Source organism: Malaclemys terrapin, chromosome 1, assembly GCF_027887155.1.
Source record: "Malaclemys terrapin pileata isolate rMalTer1 chromosome 1, rMalTer1.hap1, whole genome shotgun sequence".
NCBI classification, from domain to species: domain Eukaryota; kingdom Metazoa; phylum Chordata; order Testudines; family Emydidae; genus Malaclemys; species Malaclemys terrapin.
This window is the reverse complement of record NC_071505.1, coordinates 156,947,892-156,973,923: the sequence shown is the minus strand read 5'-3', so window position 1 is coordinate 156,973,923 and position 26,032 is coordinate 156,947,892. Positions and strand designations below refer to the sequence as shown.

The following is a 26,032-nucleotide window of genomic DNA, read 5'->3' as shown; positions in this document are numbered from 1 at the left end:
AGGTAGCATCTTATATCTTAGAAGTATATCAGGATGAACTCTTCCTGCTGCAATGTTCATTTTATGGCACAGATATTACAACCAATGAAATAAGATTTTTCCCTTCAGTTGAAAGAAATATTGCAATCCAATAAACACTCATGATTTTCCTAAATTGATCACTGAATTAGAAGCTCTCTTCAGAGTTTATAGCCCAATCTTAAAGATTTGCTGTATTTATCCAAAAAAGTACCTTACCTGCAAATCAAGTATTGTTGTATTCACTAAGGGCCTGGTCCTGTGAGATGCTGAGCGTACCCTAAACTCTTATTAGCTTCAGTACAGATTCAGCAGCTTGCAGGATTAGACTCAAAATCGCTCCAGCTTACAATCAGAGCCGTGCAAAACTTGCTGGTTCCCTTTCACATTGAGAAATTTTCATCTCCTTTTGTTTGGGGTGGTTTTGTTTTTCATGTTTGGCCAAAGTTTTGGTTTTGAACCCCCGTAGTAATTTGAATATGAAACTCAGCTGAAACTGATGAATTTTACATAATTTTGACCGCAAATGACTGGGACAGAAGACATACGAGCAACTTCCATTTTGCTGCATGACTTTAATCCAGTTCTGATCTTTGTTATAAACTTCAGTGTGTTTTAAATTAAACATGGTCTCTCCAGCAGAATTCCTCTGTCTTTGGCTGATTTGTATAACTTATATGTTCATTAAATAAACCAAACCCTCACCTCCCCCCGCCCAGCTCCCTAACTGCAATGGGTTACCTAAAGTTTGCTCTTTTGTCAGTCTTATGTATAACGGATGTATGAAATGGAGAGGTGCTGAGTGTCTTGTACTTGTTCCCATTGACTTTAGTGGGAGTGGCTAGTGCTCAGCACCTCTTGGGTTTTGGCATCTCTTTGGGCTCTAATGTCTATACCTAGAAGGTTTTGAGTACCCTCAAATCCCCCTGACATCAATGGTGCATTCTTCATCTTGCAAGCTGAGACCTTAGATTCTAAGACCTGTGGGCATGGACATCATCTTCATCTTTGAACTTTACAGCACTCAACATACAGTAAATGTGCAGTGTTATTTCAATCATCTATTTATTTCCTCAGCTGTGGTAGAAAAGAGCAGACTATGACACCTTTTCCTGAGCCTCACAGTGTTAACTTCCTTGTGAGAGGCATTTTTTTAAGTTTGCAGACCCTCACAGGCTGTCGCTGGTGCCTTCATATTGTCTCTGTGTGCTGTTCTCATTTGTTTCTCCTGCAAAGACATTAAAAGGCTAGATGCAATTAATTTTGTAAATCAAGTCAGTTGGTATGAAGGGAATTTAACTTCTTTCCAGAGGCACTTTGCATCTTGCAGGATCGGGCTCAAAGTCTGAATAACATAAGATGTCACTTGATTTTCAGGACTCCTAAGGACCCATAGCTCCATTTCAAATCAATGGGAACTTCGGGTATTCTGCTCTTCTGAAAGTTAGAACAGTTGTATTCTCGTCGGGCAATATTGCTGAGGCTGCAACTCAAAATCATCACTGTATGAGCACAGTTTGACTCCTGCAACCATAACTGACTGTAGTGAGGTTGCGCGGTTTGCAACTGAGGCCGGATTTGATTTCTGATATATTTATTCACTCATCTTTGGCTAAATCCAGCTTTAAAGTCAGTAGGTACGTCTACACTGCAGCTGGGAGGTGTGATTCCCAGTGCAGGTAAACAGACTTGAATTAGCTCTGCTTGAGCTAGCATGTTAAAAATAGCCATGTGTGTGGCAGCTCAGGCTAGCTGCCTAATTCCAAGGCTTCCTGACCCCCTGGGTCCAAGTTTAGGTGTCTAGTCCAAGCCACCATCTATGCCACAATGTTTTCACTGCTGTCTTTAGCATGCTAGCTGGAGTGCTGGGACTCACCCCTCCCAGCTGAAGTGTAAACATACACAACGAGACTGAGTAAGGCAAGGAGGACTGGCCCATAATGTAAAGCAAGGTTTGTGTTGCTAAGCTTTCTAAGATGATGTGTGATAGGTGTTGTGCAGATGCAAGTGATTCATTACCAAATTGCTGCTGATAATTAAAATATAAAATCTGCTTTTTATGAAGTTGTCAGTAAAGTAATACATGGAGAATTTATTCTGCAAATGTGCCTTTTGATTTGGTAATAGATACTCAGGTAAAACTGGGTAATAGAACCATAACTAGATTTAAAAAATAACTAATTTTCACATTCTCACCCTTAATTTCATATTTTTAATCCAGTTTCTGATTTTGTTTTTCAGCTCTGGAATTCCAACACCTTCTCCAGCTGCTGATGCTACCACATTAAGAGGTCTTGTTCTCATCTGCTTATATTTATCTCTATCCAGCTAAGTGCTTGTATAAACTGATGTTTTAAATGTATTGCAACATTAACTTTGGGGAACTTGATGGCTTGGGATTGGTAATTAGACATGGATCCTTTAACCTCTAGGTCATGCTGATCCTGATTGGTTCCTGTAGATGCTACTGTAATACAAATAATGATGCTGTCAATGCCTAACATGCATGCATCTTGAAAGATCCTAATTTTAAAATTGGCTTGAGACACTTTTTAATATCTTTGATTTTATACTTTCAAAAGTATCACATCCTTGTTAGGCAGACCAAATTTTCGTGTAGTCCTGAATAACATATTTGATTTATTTTTTCTCTGCCCCATCAGATGATTCATCTGCTTTGTTCCTCTCTGGATGGTGGGAGCAGGAATAATTGCAAACATATTTTGGTGTGTTGAACAGTCTAGCAGGAAGTGTGTGTAGGTGTTTGTATTATTTAAAAAGAAGTTTCTTCTCATTCTTAGATGCAGCTGCCAATGTCCCACCCCCTCATGAGGTCTCCATTGAGAGTCCATCAGATTATACTTTCAACAAGAATGAAGACTCAGATGCTAGTGTAAGTAGTTCTTCATTTGCCCTTCGTAACTGCTATTACCTTGATTTGCATTGCTTCTTAATCCAGCCTCTCTCTCTCTTTCACCTCTTCTTTCTGATCCTGCCACAGGATTTCCAATAGTTTCAAACAAAAGATAGTAATTACTGAGGGTCGACAGGATTTAAGGAATTTACTGGAGGGACTTGATAAAGCACTGCCTTGATGAGGGTAATGTCTGAACCAATGGGATGAATTACGCGAAGTGTTTAGTTAGTTCAGTGCAGAAAGAGATTATCCCAGTCACAGAGGGCTCATAGCGAAGCTTCCACACAATGCTAAACATTGACTCAACCCAGAAGTCAATGTATGTTTTGCTAGTACTGCAGGACTGGACACTGGGTGAGATTTTCAAAAGCACCTGTATGACTTAGGAGCACAATTCCTAATAGAAGACAATGTGACTTGTGCTCCAGAGTCACTCTGGTACTTTTGAAAATCCTACTCCCTATATAATAGATGGATTTCATTTACATCGTAGTATTTATAAGCATCCATCACCTTGGTATCTAAGGCAAAACTCTCCAAACTTGAATACCTAAAGTTAGATACCTGTAAAGGGTTAAGAAGCTCAGATAACCTGGTTGGCACCTGACCAAAAGGACCAATAAGGGGAGAAGATGCTTTCAAATCTGTGGAGGAAGGTTTTTGTTTTTGTGTTCCTTTGTTCTCTTGGAGTCAGCAAGGAACCAGGGCAGGGAAAATACATCTCCCTAAGCCATATCTGAACTAAGCATCTAATATTGCAGAAATAGTAAGTAATAGTAAGGAAATGCGTTAGATTATCTTTTGTTGTAGCTTGTGAATTTTCCCTGTGCTAAGAGGGAAGTTTATTCCTGTTTTTGTAACTTTAAAGTTTTGCCTGGAGGGGAAATCCTCCGTGTTTTGAATCTTTTTGTTACCCTGTAAAGTTATCTCTCTCCTGATTTTATAGAGGTGATTCTTTTATCTTTTTTTAAATAAATTCTTTTTTTAAGAACCTGATTGATTTTTCATTGCTCTTAAGATCCAAAGGTTTGGGTCTGTGTTCACCTGTACCAATTGGTGAGGATATTATTCTCAAGCCTTCCCCAGGAAAGGGGGTGTCGGGCTTGGGGGAATATTTTGGGGGAATAGGACTCCAAGTGGTCCTTTCCCTGATTCTTTGTCTAAATCACTTGGTGGTGGCAGCATACTGTTCAAGGACAAGGTGGAATTTGTGCCTTGGGAAAGTTTTTAACCTAAGCTGGTAAAAATAAGCTTAGGGGGTCTTTCATGCAGGTCCCCACATCTGTACCCCAGAGTTCAGAGTGAGGCAGGAACCCTGACAATGAAGTTTACGTGATCCCTTGTAACCTGGTTCCCCTGAGTTTATCATGGCTGTAGTTCTAAATTACTGACTGACAGTGCCTCTGGTTTGGTCCCACCTTCACCATTGTTCTTTTTATAAAAGAATTGCCTGAGTTGTGTTAGACGTGTAGCTGAGCAGAGATGGGGACTACTCAGTAATTCAGAGGGCTATGTAAAATTAGATTATTGCTGCTACAGTGCTTTCTCTTTTTATAAAGTAACACTACTCAGTGCAGCCAAACTGTATTGTAAATTACAAGCACAAAAGGAGCATTTCTCATCTTATACATTCACACGCTGCCTTTACCTTTATTTTTGGGTGACTGGTCAGTGGTTCAAACCGCACAGAACCACAAACAATCAGGTAGTAATAGCTGTCCACTACATGTCAATTTGCCTTCGGATGCCAGCTAGTTTTAGGTTTATTACCAATGAGCCTGACCACTGATGATTACCCAGTGATACAAGAACCCCTCTTACCAGGATAAGTCCAAGATCAGACTTCAGAACTCTGAGCCTCAGGCGAATGGAAATCCTCTCTTCTCAAAATTGAGACAGGAGGAAGGACATTGTAGAGCACTAGGGAGCCACACACCCCAAGCCAGTTAACAAGATCTCTCTCTCTCTTTAACCACCAGCAGCCTGTGAATAGGGGGGCATTTGGGGGGAGGGAGAATTAAACTAAAAATAATTACAGCTCTAAACAGTATAGAAGGCACTCGCTGATGGCAGTGAAGCTTTTAGAGAAGAAGGTGTGATGGGGGAAGGTTTCTGTTCCTCATGTCAGATATAGCAAAGGCTGTTATTTAGTTTAAACAAAAGTCTCTTTTGGTTTTTTTATTATTATTTTAATCTGCCTTGGGAAAAAATAGTTTAAATAACAGGAAAAAGATGTTCAAGTTATACAAACCTAAAAAAAGTAATCCTAGAGGTTTGTAAATAAAAAACAAAAAAGCTTCCAAATCCAATGGATTTCCCCCCCTGGTGATTATCACTTAGTATAGTGCAATATTCTCCATTTTGTTTCTGTCAGCAGAGGGGAGCCACAGTAGGCTAATGCAATCTTAGGATTCATCAGGCGAGGTATTTCCAGTAGAGACAGGGAAGTGTTAGTATCATTATTCAAGGCATTGGTGAGACCTCATCTGGATGCAGTTCTGGTCTCCCGTGTGTAAGAAAGATGAATTGAAGCTCGAACAGGTGCAGAGATGGGCTACAAGGATGATCGGAGGATTGGAAAACCTACCTTAGGAGAGGAGACTCAAAGAGCTTGATTTGTTCAGCCTAACCAAGCGAAGACTGAGGGGAGATATGATTGTTCTCTATAAATACATCAGAGGTTTAAATAACAGGAAGGGAGAAGAGTTATTTAAGATAAGTAACAATGCGGACACAAGAACAAATGGATATCAACTGGTCATCAGCAAGTTTAGGCTTGAAATTAGAGGAAGGTTTCTAAGCATCATAGGAGTGAAGTTCTGGAACAGCCTTCCAAGGGGAGCACTAGGGGCAAAAAACCTAACTAGCTTCAAGACTGAGCTTAATAAGTTTATGGAGGGGATGGTATGATGAGACTGCCTACAATGGTATATCACTGATCTGTGACTGCTAGCAGCAAAGATCCCCAATGGCTGGTGATGGGACATCAGATGGGGTGAGCTCTGAGTTACTATAAAGAATTCTTTCTCAGGTGTTTGGCTGGCAAGGTCTTGCCCACATGCTCAGGTCTAACTGATCCCCATATTTGGGGCTGATAAGGAATTTTCCCCGGGGTCAAATTGGCAGAGATCGTGGGGGATTGGGGAGGAGTTTCACCTTCTTCTGCAGCATGGGACACGGGTTACTCACAGGTTTAAATTAGAATAACCTGTGCATTCTCTGTACCTTGACATCTTAAACCATGATTTGAGGACTTCAGTAACTGAGCCAGAGGTTAAGGGTTTGTTATAGGAGTGGGTGGGTGAAGTCTTGTGGCCTGCAATGGGCAGGAGGTCAATCTTGGTGATCATGATGGTCCCTTCTGGCCTTAAAGTCTAAGTTGATCTGGGCTGGGGAGCATGAAAGGGAGGGAGCACTGATCCTGTGGCATGTTCCCCGTGGGACGCCTGACATTACAACACCAAAAATATGTAGGATGGGGCTGGTAGGTAGGATCACAGTGAGGCAGAGCTAAGAAGCAACTGTTCTTCAAGGCACACTGCCCTGCTGACCCTGCATATTTTAGGTTGAGGTTTGATTGGATATTGCTTGCTTCCTGAATCAGCAGTAATGCGTGCAAATTCCTCTGCTGCACAGCCTTCTCAGGCATCAGCCATTGGCACCAGGGTTGCTTCAGAAATTACAGTGCAGCTCCCCAGATCAAAGGGGATACAATTGGGTAGTTCTGCAGAGGCCTCTGCAGATCACCCTATATCCATGCATATCTCATAAGATCCTTTGGTTACAGAAGCTGAATCCCATCCTATTTCACTGAGAGAAAAGGGGAGATACTTGCCCCCAAAATGACACAATAAACAAATAGGAAACTTGTGTGTTTCCTGCTCTCTGCATGGATAAAACCCACAAAGCGTAGAATGGCCCAAGGATTGATCTTCATGTAAAAAATAACCCAAGAGCAAATCATACAGGTCATTGTTTTCTTGAATCCCATTGTTTTCTTTTTTCCTAGATCAACAATGAGATAAAGAAGGAGGATGGGAAGCTGATGAAACCTGTTCCTGACCAGATGGTTGAGTTCAGCATCCTTATTTTGGGAGAGAAATACACTGAGGAATTGAGTGACCCATCCACCATGCAGCATCAGCTACTCTCAGAACAGTTTATTTCCCAGGTAATTTACCTTTTCTAATCTTTTTTCCCACAAGTTCCCAGTAGCAATGATAGAACGTGAAAACCGTGTTAGGGACAGCTTTTCCTTATGTGGTTCTCCTGAGCTAGCTAGGGATTTTGCTGCCTGAGGCATGCTGGAAAATGCCCATCTCCTCACTGTCCAGTCATTAAAAATCTGATGCCTCAAATATCCTTGCTGTCCTCATCTATGCCAGCCTGCTCTGCCTTGAATGGTAAACCAGTGCTGCTGCTCTGAGATCCAGATTCTAACTCAGTGAGAATGCTGGGACATACACTCACCATATCTTGTCAGCATAGCACTGTGGGATTTTTCCTTTACACTAGAACTCCCCAAAATTATGCTTTATGAAATGCCTGAGAGAATGCCGGCTCAACAGCTCCTGTAGTAGTGAGTAGCTGAGCTTCTCCATCTCTTTGTACAGGACTATAATTTGTCTTTTTTGCAGGTAGAGATGGGAGGGTGCTTTTGGGAAGGCAGGGCTCCATACATTGGGGCCAGAGGCAGCTCCAGGCACCAGCGCAGCAAAGCGCGTGCCTGGGGCGGCAAGCCACAGGGAGTGGCGTGCCGGTTGCCGTGAGGGCGGCATTCAGGCAGCCTTAGGCAGCATGCCTGTGGGAGGCCCGCTGGTCCCGCGGCTTTGGCGGCAACTCGGCAGCGGGTACAGCGAAGGCACGGGGACCGGCAGACCACCCGCAGAAATGCTGCCGAATCCCCGTAACCAGTGGACCGCCCGCAGGCATGCCGCCAAAGGCCGCCTGACTGCTGTGCTTGGGGCGGCAAAAAACATAGAGCCACCCCTGATCGGGGCAAAGGGACTCCATTCAAGCCTGAGTTGGGAAGTTCTCTGTTTCCTTTTCTGCTTTTACTAATGTATTTTGCTTTATTATTATAAAAACATTATTGCTTAGTGGAAAAGGCTTGGCTGATAGCAACTGCATTTTGTTCTGTTGCATCATTCTGCCAGTTTACACATCTGCTTATCCCAGGTCTAAGTTTGGCCCTATTCTTCCTGAATATTTCAATGACTTGCTGATAGGGTTGTGGAGACAGGGCTTCAAGAAGTGTCAAGATTCTCATTGTCTCATGAGGGAATTCCATTTGATCTTAATAAAACTTCAGGGCTTGGAAAAGCTGTTTAAAATTGTAATGCTTCCTTATTAGTGAATGGCCTGCCTAAATTTACCTCAGAGCTCTCTAAATTTTTGGGCAGGTTTGAGCTCATGTACAACCTAGCCAGTTTTAAGATCCAGAATACGTGAGAAGGACAACACTGAGTCCCAACTGCTAAAGCAGAAAGACTTCCCAGCTTAATTTCAATAACCTTAACAAGTAGAATGAACCTTCAGATGACTGTAAAAGCAACTACCTTCAGTGCAGTGAATTCTTCCAAAGAGAGTGAATGATACATTAGAAAAGTTTATGAAGGTCACAAAACAACAGATTACTACTCAGTACCATCTGGGAGCAGCGACATTTCCTGAATGCGTGGACACCCCTCACATGTAATACATCATTTGTAACCTGAGCCACCAAGCCCATACTCACTGCTCACTTGGGCCCCAGCTCAGCAGAGCGTTTAAGAACCTGCCTAAATCTATTCCTATTCATCAAAGTACTCAAGCACATGCTTAAATCCCATTGAAGTAAATGGAAATTAAGCACAAGTGTGTTTTGCTGAATAAGGAAGGGCTGCTGAATCAGGCCTTAAATCCTCCTGAAAAGGCACCTCTTCTGCAATTCCCACAACTAGTGAGTCCATAATATTTGCTGGATTTTTATCTTTTTTTTTTTTTTTTTTTTTAAGAAAAAATAATTCCTGGGCCACTGATATATATGTGTGCACTGAAACTGAGCATGTGTGATCATATCACTGTAAATCTGGACATTCCTTGCCTCATCTCCATTTCTCACCCATACTCATTGACATGTCCACATTTTGACCATAAGCCCTTTGGAGCAGGGACCATGTCTTTCTTTTGTATTAGGTAAGACACCCAGCACAACATTGGGTGCTATAAAATAGCAAACAATAATGGCATTCTTTTCTCTAGCTTTATTCCCTTTTCAGTCTTATTAGTTGGAGCTCTTCTTGGCAAAGTCTGTTGAATCCATTATGCTGGGGCTAACTCTATGCCAGATTCTGAGTTAGGTGGGAAATAGATATACTCTATCCTTCAGCCAAAGGGTGTCACCACAACTGTCATGTATGGCCAGTTTAGGTCAGAGTCTTAATTTTCCTAGCTGTGTGGCCAAATAGTGCCCTAGTGTATGTGGAAGAAACGTCAGATGGAATAGGGGCCACCTGGCATCTGGATGTTCTGTTCCTTTGATTCCCTGCCTATTTCTCTCTCTGCTTGGACAAAGAAGCCTTTGAAAATCAGTGGCACTTGGGATAGTTTAAGTCTCACCAGAGACCATTTAAAAACAGGTCCGGGGAGTGGAATCTGGGGAGTAAAAAATCTTGTGATGACAGATCACAGGGATTTTCTGTTCCAACATGAACACAATTACTGGTGGTTTCTCCTATTTGTGGCCCACTATTGCAGGACGGTCCCCTAGTTAATTAGGCCCGGATACACCAGCACTTTACCACCCGCACATTTCCCCTCCTAGCTGCACCCTCACCCACTGGATTGTGATCTTCCTCCCACTCCTGAACCCTTGATAATTCCACCCAGGTAAAGCAGCCGAGCTAGCCCAGTAGCAATTGGCTGCGTTCTGCACTAGCACCTGGTACGCTGACTCATTGCTGTGTCTTGGGATCTGCTACAATGTGGCCTAGATCCTAAGACTTTTGTCTTAATCTGTCCTACATTTAATCCAAGGAATTTTAGAGGCAGTCAGAACCTTTGGCGGGGGGGAGGGGGAAGATTTGAGTTGGATAAGCAGGATAGTAGTGTATGGGTGCACTGCTGTCAGGAGACATGGAGACTGTCAGTTAAATGGGCTCATATAAAATCGGATTGTGTTTTAACCTCATGCATGTCTGTTGAAAGGCCGCTACAGAATTAAGATGCCAGAGAGCTCCATTGTGACCATGCAGATTTATAGTTCCCTTTTCTCTGTGTACAGTCAAATGTCTGTAGCTTTCCTATCGGTGCTGGGTGTACTAACAATTTCCTTCTGTTTCTGTAACAACGAAGAGATGCCATCTCAGCTCATTTTATATATACAGATAAAACATTCTATGATGTCCTATGTCCTTTTCTATTATAAATACATAACTCATCATTTTATACAATGCTGCAAATATTTCCTAAACAGTTTTTCCATTTCTATCTAATGCTATAAGTCAATAGGAAAAAAATTAACTGTATTATTTTTCATAAATCATATTTATGTCTCTATTTTTCCCAAATAGGTAAAAAATGCATTTGAAGAATTACCTGGATACAATAATATCCATGTGCTGGAATTCAGGTAAATAGATTTATAAAGGCATACACACCTAACACTAGTGCTCTCATAATTGACCTACACAGCTTTTACTGATCACTGCCACAGAGGACAAATTTGATCAGCTGTTTTTTCTTCTGCCACTGAAGTCAGTTAAAGCCTCTCTCATGATGTCTGCCCCTGTTTCTTTGTCCGAGGGATTTAAATACAATAAACATATCTTTTGCCATTTAAGATATGTATTTGATAATTCTCCAAGATTCTCAAATGTTCATAATTTGACACAGGTTAGTATTAAATACAGAGAAATCCAAACACTCTTGGGAAAACTTTGAGTGTACTTAACTTTTTATCCAGCCTATTAGGGAAGATTGAGTGGCTCAGAAGGTTAATGATGAAATATCTAACATTTCACCTCTAAGTCACAAAGAGAACTAGATGAATAATTTGTAACAAATTGTTTATTTGATGTATTATGCCTGTCTTTCTGTTCATGAATATTCTGTGAAAAGATGGAATTTCTCCAATTTATTTGTTCTTCAAAATGATTCACAGAGTCATTTTTTTGTAAAAATTGTTTCCAAGTGATTTGTAGTAAGTACTTGAAATTGAGATTTGAGCTGATTTGATTGGATGCACAGGTCATATGACATGTTTCTGTTTCCTGATTGGATTGAAGATAATTTTTAGGATTGGGTTTCTGATGTGAATACTCAAGAGTATGAATCTGAAATTTATCCGCCATTAACATTTTGTACTCGTTGATTTATAAGTCAATGTTTCTCTGAATATTCCTGCCAGTAAACTCAGTTGCTACAACACTCACCAGAAGCAAAAATGGCAAAGGACAAAGGATACTTTTGTGTTTGGAGCACCAGATTGGAAATCAGGAAATCTGGGTTCAGTTCTCAGCTCTGCCAGACTTGTTGTGATTATCTTGAGCAAGACACTCACACTCTCTGTGCCTGAGTTCCCTGTGTACACGGATAATACTTGGGGGGCAAGGGGTTGTGATGGGGTTCAAATGCTATGGTTATGAGTGCCATAGAAAAGCTGTTACAGAATGAAATAATAAAACATTCAAAAGGTTATTTGTGGGCCTGTTTTGGTAGGATTTGCCCATTTGTGTAGTGACAAATTCAAATCTAGCCCAGTACGCGATGGTTTGTTAATAATTGGCAACTATTAGTTGATCTTTAGGTGTGTAAAATGAAGTGGTGGTCTCATAAAATGGATTGTAGTTGATAAATGTCCACATCACATTCTCCCTAATATTTATCCTTGTTTGCAGTGTCTGCAAGGGAAACTAAGCTTTGTAGGAGCATGGAAACAGCTCTTTCAGTTCTCACTTTTAGCAGAAGTCAGAATTAAAACACACGGGTGTGGCAGCATAGAAAAGCCTGCACGGTCTCAGCGTTTGTCATACCAGTTCTGTAGAGAAATGACTTCCATCTCCATTAATGCCATTCTCATACCTCCTATCAGCCCCAGCAGTGTGCAGAGTACGTACACTGCACACACCCCTAGCATGGGTATAAGCAGCAGTGTGTACGGCTTAGGCGTGTAGAGTAAAGACATGCCAGAAGCCTAGAATATATGCCCTGCCTACACAGCTGTCTGTTTACATGCCCAAGCAGTGCTTCCCCTGTCTACACTGTCCCACTGCCTCCCTGCTCCTGGAGCCTTTCCCCATCGCAGCGAAAGACTCCAGCACTGAGGAAAGGCTCTGGCACTGGGGAGACAGCAGGGAAAGGTTTGGGGAGCTGCTAGGGCCTTTCCCCTGCCAGAAACTTTCACTGCTGCATGTAGCTAATCCCGCACTGTAGACAGTTTGCCTTTCACTGTGATGTGTAGCTACACGTGCACTACATGGGGCTGCACCTGTGGAGAAGGCCTTGCTGGTTCTGGCAAAATATTCCAGCAAGGATATCCTACTAATTTCTGATAAGTAAACATGTTTGTAAAGTAGCCCTAAGTAACATTATTGTGCCTGTTTTCCCCCCGATATATGCTAGTACAACTGCACTGACTTAGTAGAACAACTTTTAGTCCCATTGAAGCCAGTAGTGAATCTCCCATTAAGTTGAGTGAAACCAGAATTTGGTCCCTTATATAGCAGAATAACATTTTTTACTTGTAAGCTATTTAATTTGGTTTATTTTCAAATTTGCCTGTTTTGTATCATGTCAGAGCTGTCACTGTAAGGAGTAAACTAGAACATGGGTTCTAAAACTTCCTTGCACCGTGACCCCCTTCTGATAACAAAAATTACTTCATGACCCCAAGAGGAGGGACTGAAACGTAAGCCTGCCCGAGCACCGCTGTCCCAGGTGGGGGGGGCCAAAGCCCAGGGGCTTCAGCCCCAGGCCGAGGGCCTGCAACCTCAGCCCCACCACCCAGGGCTGAAGTCCTTGCACTTTGGCTTTGGCCCTGGGTGGTAGGGCTTGGGTTTTGGCCCCAGGCACGTCTAACTCCAGCCTTGGTGACCCCATTAAAATGAGAACCGCTGAACTAGAAGACTTAAATGGAATGACAAAACTGTTTCTCATTTAACATATTTATTTCTTTTTTAATGTTTAGGTCTCCTGATGATGACAGGTAAAGGCAACACATGTATATTTATTGTCGTAGTGTAAATTTAGACAGGCTTGCTAATTGCGTGAGACTACCAGTTATTATGACAGTGTGGTTATGGCTCCAGAATTAAGGATACATCCAGTAAAAATTTATCCCTTGCTGTAGATTTACTTTAAACTACAAGTAGCTTCTCTGTTTTAGGCCTCAGATAGTCTAATCCAATTTTCTTATTTAACTGGTAATCAGAAAGAGTTACATAGGAAACTCTGCCTAAACATGAATCAGCTAGTGAGCTATGTTTTTTGTAGGACTCTCTAGTTGAAAGCAAATAAAATTGCTTAACTGCTGTTTACTGTTTTTGAATTGCAATTTGTGACAGGGCACCTAGAGCCATTGATAGGTACCGTACCTCTTTTTTTATTACTGTATAAAGCCAAATACATTAAGACAATTGTACATCTCAAGCAAACCCCATTTAGCTGTTTGAAGGCCAGCATGGATGTGAACCTGAGTGGAAGTTGTAATCAACCTTCTTCAACTGGAAGGAGAGATCAGACAGGGCCTGTTTGGGGAATGTTTATATATATATATATATATATATATATATATATATATATATATATATATATATATCAAAGAGAGAGAGACACACATACACGTTAGAGGGAGTTACTTGACCTTTAATGGATTAGGAGCCCACAGTTTATTGACCTTTTGTTAGAGATTTCCTAAAATACAATCAAAGAGGGAGCACTCTTTGAAGCCCTTATTCAGTTGAAGAATTTTGAAGTAATTTCCAATTAATACGGGCTTCAAAGAGTGCTCTCTTTGATACCTTTTTTGTCAGGTAAGTTCCCAAAAGTCAATGAACTGTGGGCTCCTAATCCATTAAAGGTCAAATATAAATTCCCTCTAATACACATCTTAATATAAAAGCTGGTTTCCATAAACAATTTTATGGAGAAGCAGCATTTGAGTTTAGAAGAAGGGATTGAAAGAAAAAATCTCTGTAAAAACAGCAGAGTATTAAAGCCATCCCCTTGTTCCCATGCACTTCTGCAAGAAAGGATGCACAAGAATCTATTCAGAGAAACTCTGCTCCAAGGAACAGATGTTTGGGTCCATTTCAGGTGGATGATGGTAGTTGTTAATTGCAGTCAATAGCTGCAACTGACAGCATGGCTTTATTAAATCCGGATATTATTCTCATCCAGCATATTGGGTTCTGATTTTTGCCCTGTCTTTTCATTGTTGTGCTCTGTTTCCATTCCCCATAGTGATACTTAGTGCCCATGATGTGCCTACAATGGGTGAAATTCAGCCAAGGTGGCAACAGCAAAACTCCAGCAGAGTTGTGGTTTTAGTGCAGCTTCATTTGCTGCTTACATCTGAACTGCGCTTAGCTCTGCAGGTCTCTCTAAGCCCAGCCATTGATTAGGAATGCATTCCAGCTCTACGGCAGGAGGAAAACCCATCTTTGGAGCAGGGTTTCCTGGTACTTCATAGACAACCCCATTTTCTCATTGTGCACTTTGTACAGTCAAAGTGTGAAACACTAACTAAAGCTCCCTGGTGCTTACGCTCTGTGTATGGTAACTCTGATTACTGCATTGTCTTGTGGGGAAGTAAATCCAAGTGTGCTCATGAGAAGAAAATTCAGAAAATAGAGTAGGATTGGCACAAATAATTCAGCTATACAAATTTACAAAATATAGGCTTCTTAATAAAAATAAATGAGAGCAACTACATTCTTATAAATAGGCACTTTTCTGGGCATATAATATAAACAAATCTTTAGATCTATCAAGAGCACCATTTAAAGCAGATTTAAATTGCACAACCTGTCCACTAGGGATGATCAAGGACTCTCAAATTTTTATATTTGTTTGTTTACATTTTCCCAGGCTGATTCCATGTCTCAAAGCCATTCATGGGGTTGACAAGATCTGGTAAAAACCGGGGCTCCTCACACATAATATTTCCACTTCTGGATATTGGTTGGCCCTATTAATGACTATGACATAAAGCCAAATATTTAGTCTTGTCATGGTGTTGGAAAAATGAGATTTTGAGTTTGAGTGGTGCTCTCTCTGAAGATTTTGCTACAACTGTGATACATTTTACAGAGATAGACAAACATAAAAATAATTAAATATATTTTTACCAAAGACCCCCTTTAAACTGTTGTATCTTTTCTAAGTGTGAGACCTGGCTCCTCAAACAACCAGAATGCATGATATAGCTGGCCAACTGTTTAGCTCTGATCTATAATTCCTTTTTTCTTTATAAAACCACAGTGGTGTGGAGGTTCACTACGCTGTCACGTTTGTTGGGGAAACCATCAGCAATGCCACCTGGGACCTTATTAACCTTCATTCCAACAAAGTGGAGGACAACTCCTTCATAGAACTTGAGGATAACCCAACTGTTGTTTACACAATCAGTGACTTCAGAACTTATATTGCTGAAATCCTTCAAAAGAACTCTTTGCTTGAAAACATCTCTTTGACTTTGGACCCTGACTCTCTCCAGCTCATTAATGGTGTGTATTACTTAAGAAATGCTGTGATCTGTTAAGCAGAATTTGTTTAAAAAAGATGAAGGATGTGGTGTGGGGGATTAGGAGCTATTCTCTCAAAAGGAGGAAGTTATATGTAGTGGTATGGTCCACAGGGCTCCTCCTTTTCTCCTGATTTTATCAAAATCAAAGCAGATCAATAGTGGTAGGATCCTATCCCTAACCCACCAGATTAGCCACTCTCAAATTAATACATTGTGATGTATAATTTTTAAGGTGTGCATTGATGGTTTCAATCATACGTCAGTAACTAAAAGGAAATACAAATTCCACCCAAAATATATACTTTGTATGATATTGTATGTCCTCTTACAGCAGGGTGATGCTGATGACATTCTGTAAGAGTGAAATTCAGCTCAGTGCAGAAGGCCTGCACAAGGCCCTATGTGCCACTTAAATGGAGCTCAAGTGATGCATAGGGGATGAATTTCAGCCTAGTAATGCTGAGTTGGGCCCTGGCAGCACAGACCAGTGCCTGGTAAGTGCTGTCTTCTTGATGTCCTCCCTGTTGCCAGTGGAAATTGTTATCTATCTAGGTCGTTATCCTTCCTCTATCCTTGCTTTAAGTGTGACTGATAAAGGGCATTCCAGACTCTGTCATTCTGGTGAGCACTTTGAGAAGATCCTGGAAGTAAATATGAGATGGCGAGAGGAGAAATGAGTGAGGGTTTTATCCAGAGTACCCTGATGCTTCTACAAACAACTTCCTTGCAGTGCTAGTGCAACTTTTCACAGGATTCTCTAAGTGCAAATTGGGGTGATAAATTGGACAGTGGACACCTTCAAATGCTGAATGTTTTCTTGTCCTCTGCTTTTAATTATTTTCAGGCACCCCCAGCTGTGACAGCATTTGGAGGAAAAAAAAGACAACAAAACACACTTGGCATCATATAAACTACAATAACCATTCCATATGAACTGTGATTTAACAACGTATCTTTTATTTCCACAGTGAAAGAAGTTCTCTCCCCTGCACCTGAAGACACATCCAGGATTACTGAAAATCCAATTGTTCTTGAGTCTCCAGAAGCTGATGTTGTAAGTACATTTCTGCACTGCATTCTCATTCTAATGACTCTGATTTGTCCTCCAGCCGCCTACTTACAAACACAACCGAATAGTTTAACTCTAAAAGGTGGAAGTATAGTCAGAATCCAAAAACACAGCTCTCTGCCATGTTTGAAATACAGAATGAATGCTCAGAAATACACACAATATAGAGACATACAGTCTAATGAGAGAGCTCTGTTTTGAAAGTCTTCCTTTTGGGAAATATTTGGTCTTAGGAGAGTGGCACGCCTCCTGCAATAGAAGCTGATCTGTTCTTTTCAGTACAAGCCAGTACTATGTACTTGTTATAGCCTGTCTAACCACTTCTTCATTTTAGGATTCCCTTCTGGTTTCTTGTAATGTTTTGATTATGGATGGCTTCATAGGGAAATGATGGTCCTAACAACTGAAGAGTATCATTTGAGCCTTTTCTTGGAACAGAAGAGGTAGACGTGAGGGGAAATTTTGCCCATGGAAGAGATTAGATTAAAATATGACTCCTGTTCCTCCTTTGCAGCTGTACTGCTATCACTGAGAAGTGCAGGGCTCAGTTTTTATAAAAACAAACCTATGTCTCAGTAACAGCAAAGGAAATCTAGAAAAATATTGGCCAGTAGTTTCATTTTTATATGTCCAAGCTTGCTCCAAAGTTGAAGGCGTTTAAGGCAACACCTGACTATATACGTATTGAGATAAGTTGAAATTAAGCCACAAAATTCAGACACAGCTTCTGAACATCCCTGAATTTGGTGGTGATCCAATCTGTTTTTATCTGGCCCATTATGCAGATAGTTTTGAGAGCCTGGGCACACTTAATTTCCGGCCAAGTACCTTAAGTCCTCACTCAAGTAAAACTCCCATTGACTTCATATGAGTGTATGTTATGATGTACATTATATTAATATACAGTATATTAATGTGTAGTATCACTTCAGTAGGAATCTTTGGCTGAATAAAAACTTCAGAAATAAACCTATGCAACCTAGAAATTTACATGGAATTGCCATAACAGATTGATTATGGTGAACAGCATGAATGTATTGGCTAATTTGTAGAGATGAGATGAGTGAATAGTTAAAAATGTTCCATACATGCATTAATAAAAGAAATAACTTTAGCTGTGCTTACATCCTTTCTATGTTCACTTTCTGAAGATATTCTAGCAAATGAATTTATTGACAGGAAAGTTTGCAGCAATTCACTTTAATTGGATTTTTGAGAATATTTTCTGGAAGGGAATTATGAACTTGTAAAAGCAGGTATTTGCACCCAGAAACCTGATTCCAATAGCTCTGTTTATCCAGTCAAGGAATAGAAACAATAGCATGTGACCTACATTTCCAATCAAGAGCTTCAATTTTAGATAATGAATACTTGCAGCAAGCTGCTATGTGCAATGAACAATACAGAAATTATTTAGGAAACAATTTCAATAAGAAAATCAAATTGCTTAACAGTTTACAAACAGAAAACAAGGCTGATTTTTTTAATTGCTCAGTTGCAATATCTGTTCTACACAGCTAAAGCTATATGGGAGAAATTAAGTGTCAGTGAGAAAATGAGTCCTGCTATATTTTGTATTAGCCCCACTGTAGAAATAGTTTAAAATAGAGTCCTTAAAATTTTATTTCATCATATTTTTGTGGGACTATCCTGACTTCACAAACTGATCAGTAGCAGATATCAATTAACTCTAGATCCACCTTTCTTTAAATTTTACAAATCCTCATCACTGTATCTCTCTCAAATCCTGCAGATAAGATTTAAACCAGAGAGGGTGGTTGTAATAGGCTGGATTATTGACTGTAATGTCTTTCTGGCAGCAAGAAATGGAAAATTGGGATTTTTTTGTTTTTGCAGTGATCTGTCATATTAGTAAGCCATTCAAATAATATTGGCAAAAACAGAACTTGCCACTCTAATATTAAACTTGTTAATATAACATTGTACCATAACAAGAATCTTTGAAATGCATTAGTTGTCATAGGAACACCTCTCCACATTAAATAAATGATGAAGTGCAATTCCTGGAACCTGCGTGCTAACATTTAAAAAATTTGCATTGAAAAGTTATTGATACCAGTTTTTATGTTTGTTCTTTTTAATACTTATTTGGCTAACCTTGGGAAAAAACAAAACAAACCCTGATAGTTTTACATACCTTGATGATTTTTACTCCTGAAGCACATCACTTGTATATATTAATTTTCAATTAATTGATAGCTTGCAATTGCTAAAATGAAAACAGCCCACAAAGATATCAGGAGTGGAATAATGGCTAGTCATAAAAATAGGAAAGGCAAATACTTGTTAAAGAGTTGAACAAATAATTCACAAGAAAACAGCTTATTCTGTGAAATTCACATTTTTTGTCCTGTTCACAAATTGTTCAAACACAGATAATTAAATTCTCAGATTTATTCATCATTTGCAAATTACTTCAGAATAATTCTTAGGTATAGACTGTAAAGAGTCCATTGTGAGTGTTCACAATTCACGCACCTATAGATTCATTACATAAATTGTATGGTATTGTTTCTATTCCCTTATTGGATGAATTTATATAACTAACGTGTCCTGCAGTGTAATTTGCTAGTATGGACCCCTCTCCTTGGTGGAGTCCAAGGGCCTACACTAGTGAATTACACTGTAGGATAGGGGCCCACACATCAGATTGCAAGTTTTACAACCAAAAATGCAATCTGACATTGACAATTTGAGCTTAAACGAGTCTTTGACGAGTATTCATGCTAGGGGAATGAGCACTGGTGTGCACATTGCCCAACTGGTTTATTTTTCTGTGCCAAGGACTGGAAGCCAGGCTCCTCAATTCTAGTCACAGATGACATGCTGACCCCCTCTTTGGTCTTGGTTAAGTTAATCTCTCTGTATTGGTTTCATTATGTGCAAAATGGAGACAATACCTACCCTATCTCACAGAGGTAAGATAGATTAATGTTTGAGGATGAAAAGTGCTAAGCATTATGATTGTTATGATGCCCACACAAGTATAGTGTAGGAAAGAAAAAGCAAAGCTTTGAAATCAAATTTGCTTTTCACCATGTTGTTTGTTTACTTTCTGCATTTCATTTAGCTTGGAGATGAAAAGCACTATGTAAGTTCTAAGCATTCTTCCTCTTCTTATAGATTCCACTGTTTTAACAGGCTTTAAAAAAAGTGTGTGGTGTTACCCAAATATGTCTATGAACTACAAGGAGACGGATGGGTTTCTATATTAGAGTCAGGGGCACTTGAGTCAGCTGATGGGTAGCTTATAACATTGTTCTTTAATTGGCGGCCCATGGGCCACATCCAACCCATGAGGACCTCCCATTTGGCCCGCCACTGAGCATCAGCTGATCCTTCATGCCTGCTGGGAAGTAGCAGCACAGCTTTCTTCCCCACCCCTCAGCAGCCTAGCCTATTCTTGTAGGAAGGGTGGGGGGAGGAGGAGGAGGGGAGCCCTCCCAGCTCACAGGAGGGGCAGGGGAAGGAGGGAGCAGAAAGAACCTTGCAACTCAGGGCAGCTCCACTCCCTATTCCCTCCCTGTAATACCCAATGTGAGAAGGAAGAGGGAGGTGAAGAACCCCTGGAGCCTTCCCACCAGGCCTTAGAAGGGGGAGGGAGACCCTACTGCAACCTCCACCCAACCTGGGCTGTGAGGGTTGGGTGAAGAATCCCAGTAAGAGCAGAGATGAGGCTGGGAAGGCCACAGATAAGGGGGGAGTGGGGGGGCTGAGAGCAGGGTGTGGCTAGAGGTGAGAACTAATTTGCGGGCCGGGCAGATTCGGGGGTTAGAGTGCTGGGCAGATGGAAGCGCTAAAGGGCAGAACTGATGGGGGCTGGGCAGATGTACTTCAATTCATTTTCCCTCTATAATCATGCCATGGATTTAATTTATAAACTTTTAATTTATATTTAAACACACTGAAGCTAGATTTTGTTGATACATTTTGATTTACAGGGGTACACTTTTAATCAGGTACTTACGTAATGTAAAGCAATCATTAATTGACGTGCTTTCATCAGTTAACTTGATTGCATCCAGCGTAGTAGTTTTTCAGAAAAAGAAGAAAAACCCCACAGAGCAGCTGTCAAAATATCAGGCTATAAGAAAGGAAAATTAGATGTCCATTCATTTAATTTCTCATGAGTTTAATTTCCAGTTTTAATTTAATAGTTTTAATAGAATTAATACGAATAGCATGCTGTTTTAATAGCATTGTGGTGTATTTGTATAATTATTTCTTTGCAAGACACTGGCATGCTTAGCCTTTTATTTTGAGATAAATAAATACAATCCGGCACACCACTTTTGAATGGCTGCGATCCCTGGCAGGCTCCCTAGAGAGCAAACACCCGGAGAGCCCTGTGACCCTAGAGAGAGCCTTTTAGCCTGCCAAGATACGCAAGTTCCTTTATCTGACCTGTGAAAAATTTAATTGAATATTACTGGTTTGTAACTAAGGATAAGATTATGTCATGGAAGTAATTGATTCTGTGACTTCCAGAGACTTCTGTGACATTTTCCACTTCGGCCTTGGGACGGCGGGATTGGAACTCCCAGCTGCCACGGGGCCCCCACAGCTCCCATCTACAACTGGTGGTAGGGGGCTCCCACCCCTCCCGCAGCAGGGCTTGGGCTCTCATCCCCCATCTGGCCCATTTTGTCACAATTAGTTTTAGTAATAGTCATGGAGAGGTCATGGGCTTCCGTGAATTTTTGTTTATTGCCCATGATCTGTCCCTGACTTTTACTAAAATAACCGTGACAAAATCGTAACCTTATTTATAACACATCAGTAAATTCTTTCAGTTGGTAAAAGGAAAACAGATGGGCATGAGTAGTGCACATTCTAATCCACAGTATCCCACTGCTATTGAATATCATTTTCAAAGAATGCTGCTGTTCTCCTCTAAAGAATCTGTATATGATCCTATCCTTTGGAATGAACATGGGCTGACTTAAAATGTAGGCCGCATGCATGATGAGGCATATGCAGCCCTGCCCCTATAACTTACTAACAGAGGCACCCATTGCTAATCCTTACAGTTTGGATCCTCTGGATACTGCATGTTATCCCCTAACCAGGGAAACAGAAGCCCATCAAGCAGAAGCTGCCACTAGTTAATTACTGTACTACTTAGCATATTGTGTTCAGTCCTTACACAGACACAAGTCGCACAATAATAGGTTATTATGGATTTATCTTTCAGGATAATGCCCTTTTAGCTGAGTGGCCCTCTGCAGATGCAACAACTGCAAGCAATATCTTGCCACTTGATTTCACCAAACCAGGTTTCACCTTTGATAGTGAACAGTCCAATGGCAATGAAATCTGGTTAAGATCAGAAAACCTGGACTCTGAGAACAACTTGAATTCAACACCAAAGGCTGTCCTCACTTCTTCTCCTGGTGGGATGAGTCTAGAGGAAGGGGGCCGGACTCTTCATTCTGGCACCCCATCAATGTTAGAAAATGGCTCTCCTGTGGACTCTCAGGAATGGCTGTCTATCCCTGCTTCTTTAGAAGATGGTAAGTTACTTCACTTCATTTACAAAAGTTGAAGTCTGGGTGACAATGTTACCTTGTGTTCAGGAGCCAGGGCCCTCCAAAACAACTTCCTAGAAACTCCTATGTATTCAGTCAGTTTCACCTTCAGAGTGTGCATGTGACTAAAAAGAACCAACTTCTAAATTTAAGTGTTTATAGCAACTAATAAGACCTGTTTGTCCCTAAAGAGATTAATGGGGTATGCATGATTCCCGTTATTCCATTTCACAGAAACAGTGCCAAGTAGTTTTAGCTGAATACAGCAGTAGATAAATCGGCAATAGATACTTCTAACTTTGGCATGTAAGGAGATCAAGGTATTTAATGGGGAAAAAACAGAGTTACTGATCCTTGGGGAGATAAGAGAAATAGAGTCTGGCAAGCTAAAATTGCATAAGCTGCAACTAAATGAAAATTGTTGACTTTGTGTTTAAAGATGCTGGAGTGTCGGAAGGCTTTCTTCTGCCTTCCAGTCTACATCCTCATCTTGCACCAAAAGAAATGCCATCCACAGACACTTCTGTGGTTCCGCCGACTTCTATACCAACAATGGCCTCTACATCGGAAACAAAGCCTAATAATGAGGGAGTGACCTCTACAGAGAAGGCAAGAGAAGCCACGCCCATTGACATAGACTCTATATCCCATGACAGTCTGGAGGATGGAGAAGTATATTTAGAGGTGAACCCTCTGCAACCCGATCAGTATCCAGGAGGAGAAATTATATATGAGGATGGATCTGGATCAGCATTTGATGCTTCAGGTCAAGAGGCATGGCCGTGGGGCATAGCAACATTAGAGCCAGTTTTCTACCGTCTTCCTGAAAGCTGGCTGAAAGATGAAAATGATTCTCTGTTAATCAGAGCACAGGATACTCCTGAGGAACAGATCCTAGATTATATCATTGATTCTTTAGAGAAAGTAAATGGTAATCCTGAGGATGGAGGCATGACCAATGCAAGAGGAGAATTCACTGATGACTCTGAATCAAATGTACCTGGACTTTCAGAAACTGCAACTCAGCAGGTGCCTATGTTATGGACACAAGAAACCTTGAATGTGGAACTGTCCATGCAAACATCAGAGGCATCAGGCATGTCTGATTATTCTTCATCCTTTGCAAATGAGCCCTCAGTGGACTATTCTTCTTTAGATATGGCAGATGAACAGACCTCCATCTCACCACATGAAAAAGATATCTCTATAGAAGGTCATCTCCTTACATCTACAGGGACATTCAATGTAAAACAAGCTGAAGATTCCAGTGAGGATCATCAAATCATTTATGAAGCAATAGGAAACCAAAACAGGGAAGGGACAAAGCCAGAAGAACCATCCACAATGGTCCAGTCAGGTGTAGCTGTTACAACAGGACACCAAGACATGGATTCCTCATGGACTGGGCTCCTCAAGCCAGAAATAGTCCTGACAGCAACTCCTACGATGGAAAAAATAGTCACTGATGTTTTAATGGAGGAGCAGCAAACTCCAGATTTGCACTTGACAACTCAACAAGCTTCTGGATCACTTGCTGTGAAACCAATAAATATTTGGCCTACTCACAACACTGAAAGGGCATCTGAGAAACCTGCAGATGAAGACATGCAATTTGAAGCACCGACTAGGGTTGAAGTTTCAACCATAGCTCCTTATTTACTGGAGCTGGCCACTGGTTCAGAGGATTTCACTGGATGGTCTAGTACAGACCATGATACTAGTACCCCTAGTAGCTTAAATACGGCAGTGGGTTCTTTTGCAACAGTGACTATAACAAAGAATCTTATTGGTTCTCTGTCCAGTTTCCCTACTACACAATATACAGTATCTCAGCCTACTGTTAGCTCAACAAAATTGGGGGAGGACATGACTACGAGATTACAGGATACTTCAGTGGATCTGGATCATGTGGGCACAATATTGTATCCTCACGAGATGAACCTGGAAGAAAGAAGTATGACTGATAGTCGCATGGAGGTATCTACTAATGTTCACTCCACAGAGATGGCCAGCGTAGCTTGGCCCACGCATGCAAATCGCAACACTACCACATCCTCACGAGCTTTAGTGGTGTTCTTTAGCCTCCGTGTTACCAACATGATGTTTTCAGAGGACCTTTTCAATAAAAATTCCCCAGAATATAAGGCACTGGAGCAGCGATTCTTAGAACTGGTAAGATTCACTTTATAATTAGTATCTGTTACTAGCAGCTACTATAAGCCCCAAGTTAAAATCTTTTCTTATAGTGCATGTGATTAAAGGGGGGAAGAGACACACACACAGAGAGAAAGTGTTTGCAACAAAATTATAGCAGCCTAGTACATCCCACAGGTTGAGAATAGCTCATATTTATGATAGTGGATGTTATTTTTATCCTGTAGTGGGAGAATTTGGTTGGAAAATGTAACGCTTTTATTTGAATATTAGTGTCTCAAATTTTGACATTTCACTTGTGTGTGGGACAGATTTACCAAGGCAAAAATAAGTCTCTTAAATACTTAGTAGTACGGGGACACTGGCTCCACTGGCCCCTGGTGTTCACACATTTCCAAACAGTGTCTTCATTTGATCTATCAATGGGTAAAATAATTGGGAGTGCAGAGTGATATGTTACTGGATGCTCTCACCTGTTTTAAGATGTTTTTTTATTTAGAGCAACTATTTTATTAAATTTGTAGCTCAGCGAATTAAACTGCCTATGGATCTACCGATCTCTTAAATAGCCAATGGGTAGCAGAATGCCACAGGAGTAATTATCAGATTTTAAACTGAAAATCAAATAGTTTGTCTGGAGTATGAAGGGTGATACCCAAGAGATAAGTCCTGTTATGCAGTATGAGCTTGCTTGGATCAAGATGGAGCACAGCATCCAGTGGGATGCACTTCTATTATAGAACAGGAAGCGTGCAGTGATTTGCTCTATATTATGAAAATTATGTGAATCTCTCAGGCTCCTGATAAGCTGCCAGTAGGGCCTCAGCTGGGTAAAGTTTTGATACCTTTTTTTGAATGTGATTGGGACGAAATATCTAGTCTCTGTGTGTGATGTAATAGCATTACAATTGGCCTAGACAATAGATTCAGAAATAAATCTTCTATCATTGTATTTATATATCAGTATAGATATTGTGTTTCCTACATTGCAGCTGGTTCCCTACCTCCAGTCCAATCTAACAGGTTTCCAGAATCTCGAAATCCTGAACTTCAGGAATGGCAGTATTGTGGTGAACAGCCGCATGAAGTTTGAAAAACCTGTGCCTCGTAATGTCACGAATGCGGTCTATATAATTCTGGAAGACTTCTGCAACACTGCCTACCAGACCATGAACCTGGCCATTGACAAGTACTCCCTGGACGTGGAATCAGGTAATGACAGTGTGGGAGTGCTGCCAGTGCAGTGAGTAGCGTCTGCTAAGTCAAATATACTTGGGGTTCAAAAACTGAGCAGACTTTCTCAGTATCTTAGAGAAGAGCATCATCATTCTTCTCAGTCTTGGTGTCAGCGGAGTTTTTAAAACTGTGAAAACCAGTCTGTTTAGTGGGGCAGATTAAGGCAAAGTGGGACCAACATCCACCAAAACTTTACGGCCTCCTAGAGAAGTTTGGGGCCATGTTTGGTGGTGACTTGCATCCTATGTGACTCCACCAACTTCACTGTGGTTGCAGGCAGAGGGAAGGTTAGAACATAGAATTTGGCCCCTGTTTTTCCCAGCCTCCCTCCCACTCCAGCACGCTCATGTTCCTGGCTCCCT

At 40.9% G+C, this 26,032-nt stretch overlaps 1 protein-coding gene across 1 annotated transcript in view; it reads left to right on the top strand.

The window, feature by feature from the left end:
* Window positions 1-26,032, top strand: part of IMPG2 (interphotoreceptor matrix proteoglycan 2) — an 88,797-nt gene that overhangs the window by 53,187 nt on the left and 9,578 nt on the right. Inside the window, exons 6-15 of the mRNA XM_054016410.1 lie at window positions 2,260-2,309; window positions 2,820-2,911; window positions 6,945-7,106; window positions 10,489-10,547; window positions 13,104-13,121; window positions 15,398-15,642; window positions 16,631-16,716; window positions 21,947-22,265; window positions 22,720-24,452; window positions 25,427-25,646. Of these exons, the coding sequence (XP_053872385.1) occupies window positions 2,260-2,309; window positions 2,820-2,911; window positions 6,945-7,106; window positions 10,489-10,547; window positions 13,104-13,121; window positions 15,398-15,642; window positions 16,631-16,716; window positions 21,947-22,265; window positions 22,720-24,452; window positions 25,427-25,646 (2,984 nt within the window). The remainder of the gene's footprint in view (window positions 1-2,259; window positions 2,310-2,819; window positions 2,912-6,944; window positions 7,107-10,488; window positions 10,548-13,103; window positions 13,122-15,397; window positions 15,643-16,630; window positions 16,717-21,946; window positions 22,266-22,719; window positions 24,453-25,426; window positions 25,647-26,032) is intronic.